Here is a 10,797-nt window from a genome sequence, read left to right on the forward strand (position 1 = left end):
CACACTCTGTTTACAGCTTGGTGACCTTCCCAGCCCCAGATTGACATCTACAACAAATCCAAAGGGCTGGGGAGGAAAACCTCCATCTTCTGGTAATGGAAGTGCCTGGAGCTTTGTGTCCCAGCATCCTCTGTAAGCATCACCACAAGATCCCAAAAGCCACAGCCAGGCACTGTGCAGAGCCTCCTGGATGCTCCTGAGACACTGAACTAAGTGGTGTGGTGGTGGTGAGCACCTCCTCTGAGCTCAGTTCTTGGCTCAGGATCACCAGCAAGGTTTAAACAGGAGAGGTTGTGGGCAGCAGGGGCAGGGAGGGGATTCTGCCCCTCTGCTGTGCTCTGCTGAGACCTCTCTGCAGTGCTGGGGGCAGCTCTGGAGCCCTCAGCACAAACAGGGACCTGTTGGAGAGGGGCCACAGGAGGCCACAGCAATGCTGGCAGGGCTGGAAGCCCTCTGCTGTGAGGCCAGGCTGGGAGGGTTGGGGCTGTTCAGCCTGGAGAAGGCTCCAGGGAGACCTTTCAGGACTTTGAGGAAGTTTGGGACAGACTTTTGAGCAGGGTTTGTTGTGACAGGACAAGGGGTGATGGTTTGAACTCAAAGAGGAGATTCAGACTGGAGGGAAGTGAGAAATGCTCTCCACTGAGGGTGCTGAGAGCCTGGTGCAGGTTGCTGAGAGAGGTGGGAGATGCTCCATCCCTGGAATCATTCCAGGTCAGGTTGTTTGGGGCTGTGAGCAAGCTGCTCTGGTTGGGGCTGTCCATGCAGGGGGGTTGGAGTAGATGAGCTTTGAAGGTCCTCTCCCACCAAAACCATTCCAAGTTTTGAAGGCCAGGCTGGAGGTGGCTGTGAGCAACCTGCTGTGGTGTGAGGTGTCCCTGCCCATGGCAGGGGGGTTGGGACTGGCTGAGCCTTGAGCTCCCTTCCAGCCCTGACAATTTTATGATTCTATGACTGTTGCAAGGAATGAGCATCCCCTTTGCCTCACCACCAGACAAGAAAGCCAGGCTGAGGTTCTCCTCCCTGTGCTGTCACTCATGAAGTGAAGTCCACTCCCCCCCCCTCCACCCCCAAGAGTTCCCTCTTTAAAAGCCCTGGGGGTCCCTGGGGAGCTGGTGAGCAGCTTGGGCTGGCAGCCAGCAGTGGCACAGCCTGGGGCACCTGCAGGGCTCAGGGCCATGAATCACCAGGCAGGTGGCCAGAGCCTGATCACAAGACTGAGAGGAGAAGGGAGACAGCACCCATCAGGTGACAGCACCCAGAGGGACCCAGCCCCTTGAGATGCCATCAGGGTTTCAACACAGGGATGGTGCTCAGCTCACTGTGGGTATGAAGGGCACTCAACCAAGCTGGGACAGTTGAATGACACCAAGGACTCTTCCCAAGCTCTGTGCAAGCAGGTGGGGAGAGCCCAAGGTGCTGGAGATGGGTGGCAGAGGCAGAGGAGATTGGGGCTGGCCCACACTGCCCTGGGGACCATGAAATTATCCCCCCCTTATCTCTGGGGCTAATGAGGCAGGTGGTTAACGAGGCTCAGCCAGCTCTGCCTGCCTGGCTTCCTTCAGGTGAGGAACTTTGGAACCTCAGAGGCTGTGGTGGTGTGGGACCTTCTGCTTTGGGACATCAACCAATCATATAGGCTGGGAAAGAGCTTGAAGAGCATCAAATCCAACCACAAAAGGACCAAAGGAACTATGGATCGTGCAGGTGGATCCATGCTGCCCAACCACTGCTGCAGGGAGATGAATCTTGACATCACTGAACCCCCTGATCAGGACAGGGGTGGGGAATGATGAGGTGGGGGTTGGTCTCCTCTTCCAAGGAACAAGTGATAGGACAAGAGGACACAGCCTCAAGATGCACCAGAGGAGGTTTAGCTTGGACATGAGGAACAATTTCTTGGCTGAAAGAGTGGTCAGGCATTGGGAAAGGCTCTCCAAGGGAGGTGGTGGAGTCCCCATCCCTGGAGGGGTTTCAGAGCTGTAGAAGTGTGGTGCTGATCCAGAAGGAGGGGGGAGGGATGCAGGAAAGCTGGGGAGGGGCTGATTCCAAGGGCTTGTAGGAATGGGATGAGGGACAATGGTCTGAAACTAGACCAACGTTAGGCTGGGCATCAGGAAAAGGTTCTGCAGGTGCTGGGACACTGGCACAGGCTGCCCAGGAGGTGGTGGAGGCTCCATCCCTGCAGACACTCAAGGTCAGGCTTGATGTGGCTCTGAGCAACCTGCTCCAGTTGGGGATGTCCCTGCTGAGTGCAGGGGGGGTTGGGCAAGATGACCTTTGAGGGTCCCTTTCCCCCCCACAATGCATTCTGTGGCTCTACTGTTCCACATCCATCAGGATCAAGCCACCCATGGGGAGTGGGATGGTGTCCATGTGGGATCAGGCTGGGCTTAGGGATGTGGCTCCCCCCTCCAAGCCCAGGTCCATGTGGGGCCACATGACTCAGGAGCTTCCAACTGGGTTTAAACTCCACCATGGTCACACGTCCCAGGGCACTGCCACCTCCCTGAGCGTGGCACAGGGGTCAGATACCCTCCCCCAGGGTGGGTATAAGCTGGACGTGGGGCTGGGCATCCATGGGGATGGACATCCATGGAGATGGGCATCCATGGAGATGGGCATCCATAGGGATGGGAATCCATGGGGATGGGTATCTATGGGGATGGGAATCCATGGAGATGGGCATCCATAGGGATGGGCATCCATGGGGATGGGCATCCATAGGGATGGGCATCCATGGGAACGGGCATCCATAGGGCTGGGCATCCATGGGGGTGGGCATCCACGGGAACGGGCATCCATAGGGCTGGGCATCCATGGGGATGGGCATCCATGGAGATGGGCATCCATGGAGATGGGCATCCATAGGGATGGGAATCCATGGGGATGGGTATCTATGGGGATGGGAATCCATGGAGATGGGCATCCATAGGGATGGGCATCCATAGGAATGGGCATCCATGGGGATGGGTATCTATGGGGATGGGAATCCATGGAGATGGGCATCCATAGGGATGGGCATCCATGGGGATGGGCATCCATGGGGATGGGCATCTATAGGGCTGGTCATCCATAGGAATGGGCATCCATAGGGCTGGGCATCCATGGGGATGGGAATTCATAGGGTTGGGCATCCATGGGGATGGGTATCCATGGGGATGGGCATCCATAGGGCTGGGCATCCATAGAAATGGGCATACATGGAGATGGGCATCCATAGGGCTGGGCATCCATGGGGATGGGTATCCATGGGGATGGGCATCCATGGAGATGGGCATCCATAGGGCTGGGCATCCCTAGGGATGCTCCATGGTGGGACAAGGAGCTGGGCCAGTGCCTGCTCTCTCCAGTGAAGTCATTCCCAATGCAAGCTTCACCAGCAAGGCCCAGAAACCCCTCCTCCCCTGCCCCCTCCAGGATAAATCCTTGGAGGTACTGGTGGTCGTGCTGGGAGTGCTCACTGGTCAGGATGGGAGTGGATTGATTTGGAGCCAGGAGGAGATTGCTCTGATCCAGTAAGGTCCAGCAAGTCAACATGGGGGTGGGGGGTGGGGGTGGGGGGTGGGGGGTGTCATTGGTTTTATTTTTTGGGTGGGGGGCTCCTGTTCTGATCCAGTAAGGCCCAGCAAGCCCCCATCCCCCCACCCCCTCCCCACTATAAATTCTGGAGCAACTGGAGAGGAACTGGTGATGATGGTGGTGCTGATCAAAGTGGGGCAGCTCTGGTTTGGGGGGGTGGGGGGAAGGGGGGTGAAACTGGTGATGGTCAGGATGGGGGGGGTCTCAATTTTTTTTTTTTTGGGGGGGGGGGGTGACACACACACAACTCCTGCTCTGATCCAGCAAGGCCCAGCAAAGCCTCATGCCCCCTCCCAGTATGAAGTCTGGAGGAACTGGAGAAGAAATATCGATGGTCATGGGTCAAGGTGGGGCAGCTCTATATTTTTTTGAGGGGGGGGCTCCTGCTGTGATCCATTAAAGGCCAGTAACTCTCACTCCCCCATCCCCCTCCACCCCATCTACTACAAAGTCTGGAGGAACTGGAGAGGAACTGGGGATGGTCAAATGGGGCTGGGTCTCGATTTGATTTGGGGGGGGGGGTCCTGCTCTTGATCCAGCAGGGCCCAGCAAACCCTGCCCCCCCCCCCCCCACTAAAAGGTTTGTAGGAAGAGAGGAACTGGGGATGGTCAAAATGGGGGTGTTTGGATTATTAATTATATTGGGGGGGGGGGGGGAGGGGGCAGCATCCCCATCTCCGTGGCAACGCACTGATGGGGAAAAAACGGTTTGGGGGGGGAAAGGGGGAGAGGGCTGGGGGTCGGTGTTCAGCGGGACCTCCCCCACTCTCTATGCGGAGGCTGTGCTGTCCCAAAGCGGGGGGTAACGTTCGGGCAGCAGTGGGTGTCCCCCCCCGCTCCCGGCGCCCGGCTCCGCTCCGCTCCGCCCCGCACCTCCCCAGCGCCGGGAGCACCGGAACCGGAGCCCAAAGAAGGCAGCGGGGGCGGGGCCGGATCCAGACCTTGTTTGGTGCTTCCCCTCGGCCTCCCGCCCGCAACCACCAACCCCCCCCCCCCCCACTCCCCCCCTCCCTCCGCAAACCAACCACCACCCTCCTCCCCCCACCCCCCCCGCAAAACAACCCCCCCCGCAGCCGCCGCCGCCGCCGCCGCCGCCGCTCCTGAGCCGCTCCCCGGGGGCAGCGCCGGGGCCACGGGCGGGGCGGGGTGGGGGGAGGGACTGGGGGGCGGTTGGGGGCGCAATAAAGAGGGGAGGGGGTGTAAAAAAAGGGAGGGGAGAGGTAAGGGTGTAAAAGGTGGAGGGGGGGGTGCAAGGGATGGGGGAGATGGGAGCGATTTGGGGGGGGATTGTGCAGAGTTTAGGGGGGGTGCTGTGCACAGGAAGGGGGGGGCGTGTAGGATGGGGGGGTTCTGTGCAAAGGGGGAAGGGTGCTTCTAATGAAAGGAGGGTCCTGCGATGGATGGGCCCTGCTGAGATATAGGGGCGAGATAGGGGGGCTCCGAAGTGGAGGTGGGGGGCGCTCTGAAGTGGCTACGAGGGGGCTCTGAAGTGGCTACGAGGGGGCTCTGAAGTGGATGGGGGGGGGCCCTGAAGTGGATGGGGGGGCCCTGAAGTGGATGGGGAGGCTCTGAAGTGGATGGGGGGGGCTCTGAAGTGGATTGGGGGGCTCTGAAGTGGATAAGGGGGGCTCTGAAGTGGATGGGGGGGGCCCTGAAGTGGATAAGGGGGGCTCTGAAGTGGATAAGGGGGGCTCTGAAGTGGATGGGGGGGCCCTGAAGTGGATAAGGGGGGCTCTGAAGTGGATGGGGGGGCTCTGAAGTGGATAAGGGGGGCTCTGAAGTGGATAGAGGTCTTTGTTCCCCCCCACCTCGTTCCTGCCACATAATCCTCACCCACAACACCCGACTCCAAGCCCCTAAACGTACCGACACCACCAGGACCAACCTACAGCACCAACCCCTTCCTCCTTCTCCTCCTCTTCTTCGTGTGAGGTGTTTTGTCAATACCCCCCCCCCCCCCCCCCTTGCTATTCCCCAGCTCAGGAGCCGGTGCCTGCTGCCCTGCAGCTGCCAGTTACCCCCGACTCCCCCCCCCAGTAGCAGGGATTTCAGCCCCATTGCAGAGCCGGCCCTGCAGGAATTGGGTAACTGGAGCTCTTGCAACACAGCATTTTCCATCCCTCGGCGCTGGAACTCGGAGGGGTTGGGAGATAGCATCAGTTGGCACCCTTCGCACGAAACCACCTAATTACTGACGCCTTGGAAGTGCCAAACTTTTCACAAGGGGGGGGGGGGGTAAATGTTGGAGAGGGTAGTGGGGGGGGTGGTAGGTGAGGTTAAAAAAAATAAAATCCCAGGAGCCCAACAAGTGTTACCTGTTTGGAAGCGTTCGAAGCAGCGAGCTCCTGGCTGGGACCTGGGGGAAGGATGGGGGGGAAGGAGGGGAAGCGGGGGGGGGGGGGGGGGGTGGTGATGAGGATTGGATGGGGATGGGGATGATGAGGATGGGATGGGGGGTGGTTAGGATAAGGAGGGAGGTGATGAGGATGAGGATGGGACGTGGGGAGTGATGAGGATGGGGTATGGGGTCTCGGTGAGAAGCCACCTCCTCTGTCACCACCATCCAAATTTTTTTGGGAGAGGAGGGGGCTCGGTGGGAAGCCATCTCCTCTATCATCATCATCATCATCATCCAAAGGGAATTCTGGGGGGGTCACAGTGAGAAGCTATCTCCTCTGTCATCATCATCCAAAGGGCATTTTGGGAGGTTACAAAGCCTTTCCCGCTGCTCGTTTCTCTCCCACTGAAGTTCAGGCTTTGGGGAGGGGGCTTGGGGAGGGGGTTTGAGGCTGGTTGCCACCTTGCCAGGCTAGAGCCTGTTTCGGAGCATCCTCGCCCCAGCCAGGAGGACACACACAGGGTCAGGTTGCCCGTTGCCGAGGGGGAGGGATTGAGGAAGGAAGGGCTGGAGCTGCCGGGACCGGTCTGGAGGGCGAAAACCCCGCCCGGTGCAGGATGCCCGGTGCAGGATGCCCGGTGCTCTGTGTCCAGTGTAGGGTACCCCGTGCCCGGTGCAGAATGTCCGGTGCCCTGTGTGCGGGATACTCAGTGCAGAATGTCCCGTGCCCGGTTCAGTGTGTCCTGTGCAGGATTCCCGATGCCCTTTGCCCGGTAAAGGATACTCTGCGCAGGATGCCCGGTGCCTTGTGTAGGATGCCCGGTGCGGGATGCCCGGTACCCTGTGCCCCATTTCCCGGTGCGGAATGCCCGGTACACTGGTCCAAGATGCCCGGGGTGCAGGATGCAGGATGCCCACTGCCCTGTGCCCAGTAGCGGATGCTCAGTGCCCCATGCAGGACGCCCGATGCGGGATGCCCCGTACAAAAAGCCTGGTATAGGATGCCCTGTGCCTGGTGCCCGGTACGTGATGCCCGGGATAGGATGCCCGGTGCCCGGTACGGGATGTCCGGTATAGGGTACCCGGTGCCCGGTAGGGGATGCCCATTGCAGGCCCCCCGGTTGCCCGGTGCCGCTGTCTCCCCGCTCTCCGCGGCCCCGCTTCCTGCTTTCTAATGTTCCATTGTGCGGAGCTTCCATTGTGACGTCGAGCCTCGGCTGGCTTTGTCTGTCCATATATGGGCAGCTACGTCACGGAGCGCTCCCGCCGCCCGCATAAATGGGCTGCGGAGTCCCCGGCGGAGCAGTCGGGCGGCAGCGGAGGGAACCGGCGAAACGGGGCTGGGAGGAACGGGGGAAACGGGGGAACGAACAAGGAGCAAGAGAGAGAGAGAGAAAAGAGAGAGAGGAGGGGTTAAATCCTCCCACCCGCTTCTACAACCACATCTGCCAGCCAGATCGCCCCCTCCCCCTCGAGGAAACACCACCAAGAGGGACCCACGGAGGACCGCACCCCCTCCTCGCCCCCTCCTCCGCGGCCACCCCCGGCCCCCCCACCCCCCCACCCCCCCTTTTTTTTTTTTTCTCCCTTCCTCCTCCCCACTCCCCCCCCCCATCTTCCAACCCCCAAACCTCATCCTCCCACCTCGTCGCCCCCGCCCCAACTTTTTTCCTCTTGCATGATTTCCCTCGCCGCTCGGCTCTGCCACTCGGATGTTGTTTGCTCGGGAGCTGAACTGGGAGCCACGTTGAACCAGCCTTTTCCTCCAGTGCTATGACAGGCAAACTACTGGTGGAGAAGCTGCCGGGGACCATGAACACTTTGATGAACCAATTGCCTGACAATCTGTACCCAGAGGAGATCCCCAACTCTTTGAATATCTTCTCCAGCAGCAGCGACTCGGTGGCTCACTACAACCAGATGGCTGCAGGTAAAAAGGAAAAAAAGGGGGGGGGGGATGAAAGGCGGTGGGGGGGGGGGGAGAAAAGGAAAGGAAGGAAAACGGGGAGAAGGGGAGGGAAAGATTGGGATGGGGAATTGGGGGACGACGACACACGGTTGGAAGCGGAGGGGCTCGCGGGAGGGAGGCGGTGGGGAGGGTGTCATGGAGCCTCGGAGGGAAGAGCTGGGGCTGGGGAGCGTCGTTGTGTGTGTGTGTGTGTGGTGTGTGTGTGTATGTGTGTGTGTGTCCCCCCCCGCACCCACCCACCCACCCACCGCTTCTCGCCTCGCCGTGGCTCCGCACGATCGCTGCAGGGGCTCCGCCGAGCGCTGCTCCCGAGCCGCCGCCGCAGGTATGGGCACGGCGGCCGCGCTCCGCTCCGTGGGGAAGAGGAGGAGGAGGAAGATACCGAGGGGGGGGTGTGAGTGTGCGTGGGAACACATAGGCTGGGTCCCCCCCTCCCTGTGTCACGGAGGGGGTCCAGCCACCCGCGGGTGCGGAGGCACCGCGGACACGCGTGGCCGTGGAGGTCGCCTCCTCCCCCCCCTCCACCTCCTGCTTCATCCCCAACCCCGCAGCGTGGGTTCCCCGGGACGCGGCGGCGACTTTCCCGGAGCGTGGGGTTGGGGTTAGAGAGGGTGGGTTTTAGGAAGGGATACCGGGGAGGGGGGGCCCCAGGTGAACCCCGGGGATTGTAGGGGGTGGGAAGCTCCCCGCGTGTCCCCACTCCCACTCGGAGCCTCGCTGGGCTAAACCCCCTCCTCCCCCCACCCAAACCCCCCAACCCACCCCGGTGTTTCTCCTCGCCGGGGCTCGGCGCAGGGAAGGCGGCGTGTCGGTAACGGCGGAGCCGGCTCCGCGGAGTGCCCAGCGCTGCCGGGGGCTGGACGGGGAGGAGAAGCCTACCTGTAACCGCAGGTACCTCCTTCCCCCGGCCCCACTTCTTTGGGGGGGGTGCGGTGGGGTGTCCCCCCATCCCATCCTGGCCCTCCTCCTGCCCCGGGGTTAGCCCGGGAGGGACGGGGGTGGGGGTGAAAACATCCCGGCCCCTCGACATCAACGGGACCCCTCGGCAGCCAGCGCCGCAGTACGCGGAGGGGAGGAGCAGGGGGGGGAAAAGCAGCGAGAGAAGAGGGGTAGGAGGGAGCGGAGCGGGGGTGGGGTGCTGGTGTATCCCTGGTGTATCCCCGGGGCAACCCCCCGGGGCGGTGTGGCCCTCCTGGCTCAACCCTGCCCTGCTTCTCTCTCCTGCAGATAATGTTATGGACATTGGGTTAGCCAACGAAAAGGCCGGGCAGGAGCTGCCCTCTTACTCGGGGACTTTTCAGCCAGCTCCGGGCAACAAGACTGTCACCTACCTGGGGAAATTCGCTTTCGACTCGCCCTCCAACTGGTGCCAGGACAACATCATTAGCCTGATGAGCGCGGGCATCCTGGGGGTCCCACCGTCCTCGGGCGCTCTCACCAGCACCCAGAGCTCAGCAGGCAGCATGGGCCCACCGCAGGGCGAGGTGGACCAGATGTACCCAGCGCTGCCACCCTACTCCTCCTGCAGTGACCTCTACCCAGAGCCAGTCTCCTTCCACGACCCCCAGAGCAATCCCGGCCTCACCTACTCGCCCCAGGATTACCAAGCCGCCAAACCCGCCTTGGACAGCAACCTCTTCCCCATGATCCCAGACTATAACCTCTACCATCACCCCAACGACATGGGCACTATCACGGAGCACAAACCCTTCCAGAGCTTGGACCCCATCCGCGTCAACCCACCCCCCATCACCCCGCTGGAGACCATCAAGGCCTTCAAGGACAAACAGATCCACCCAGGCTTCGGGGGCCTGCCGCAACCACCCCTCACCCTCAAACCCATCCGACCCCGCAAGTACCCCAACCGGCCCAGCAAGACGCCCCTCCACGAGCGGCCCCACGCCTGCCCGGCCGAGGGCTGCGACCGTCGCTTCTCCCGCTCCGACGAGCTCACCCGCCACCTCCGCATCCATACCGGCCACAAACCCTTCCAGTGCCGCATCTGCATGCGGAGCTTCAGCCGCAGCGACCACCTCACCACCCACATCCGCACCCACACCGGCGAGAAGCCCTTCGCCTGCGAGTTCTGCGGCCGCAAGTTCGCCCGCTCCGACGAGCGCAAGCGGCACGCCAAGATCCACCTCAAGCAGAAGGAGAAGAAGGCCGAGAAGGGCTCGGCCGGGCAGCCCCCCACCGCTGCCCCCAACACAGCCACCGCCGCCACCGCCGCCACCGCCTCGCCCCCCGTCGCCCTCGCCCCTGCCGTCACCACGTGCGCTTGAAGGGACCGGTGGAAGGTGGCACGCTGTGGCACGGTGGCGCTTCCGTCTCCTCCTCTTGGTCCTCGGCACCACCACCCCGCTGCTCTCGGAGAGGGAGGGGGGGGGTCCCCGGGGGTGGTGGCTTCGCCCCCTGCTGGGTTTAGGATGCCCGGGGGAGCAGCTCTGCGCTGCGTGGGTCCCCACGCCCCGGATTGACCGGCTCCAGGCTGCCCGCACCCGGATCCTGCCGGCGCTTGGCTCGACAAGGATCATTGCTGCCTGGATCCAGGCTGCCTGCGCCCGGATTGACCCCGCACCCGGATCCTGCCTGCACTTGGATCGACTGGACCTGCACTGCCCACATCTGGTTGGGCTTGGCCCTTCCCGGGTTGCCCGGACCTGGGGTACCTGCACCCGGGATACCTGCACACCCGGATTGCCTGGACCCGGGACACCCGCACCTGGATTGCACTGCCAGCATCTGGGCTTCCTGCATCCCAATCTTTCTGGATCCCTGCTGCTTCCTGGAACCTTCCTGGATCTGCACTTGCCTGCAGGGGTCCGGGATTCCTGCCCCTTCCTTGCGCTCACCTGGATCCCTGCTTCCCGGATCCCAGCTGTACCTACCTGCACTGCCTGGATCCTGGTTT

General features: G+C 61.9%; 1 protein-coding gene across 1 annotated transcript; it reads left to right on the forward strand.

The window, feature by feature from the left end:
* The first annotated feature begins 7,690 nt into the window (after nt 1–7,690).
* On the forward strand, nt 7,691–10,168 carry EGR3 (early growth response 3). The gene is made up of 2 exons (XM_054398642.1): nt 7,691–7,847; nt 9,114–10,168. The coding sequence occupies exons 1-2, from the start codon at nt 7,691–7,693 to the stop codon at nt 10,166–10,168; spliced, it is 1,212 nt and encodes a 403-aa protein (XP_054254617.1).
* Nucleotides 10,169–10,797: the final 629 nt, after the last annotated feature.

This window comes from Indicator indicator, unplaced genomic scaffold (genome assembly GCF_027791375.1).
Source record: "Indicator indicator isolate 239-I01 unplaced genomic scaffold, UM_Iind_1.1 iindUn_scaffold_71, whole genome shotgun sequence".
Taxonomy (NCBI): domain Eukaryota; kingdom Metazoa; phylum Chordata; class Aves; order Piciformes; family Indicatoridae; genus Indicator; species Indicator indicator.

Bases quoted from the DNA above. Each gene is read 5' to 3' on its own strand.
- EGR3 (XM_054398642.1), top strand. From the start codon at position 7,691: ATGACAGGCAAACTACTGGTGGAGAAGCTGCCGGGGACCATGAACACT. The intron at 7,848-9,113 runs GTAAAAAGGAAA...TCTCTCCTGCAG, and splicing joins CTACAACCAGATGGCTGCAG to ATAATGTTATGGACATTGGG.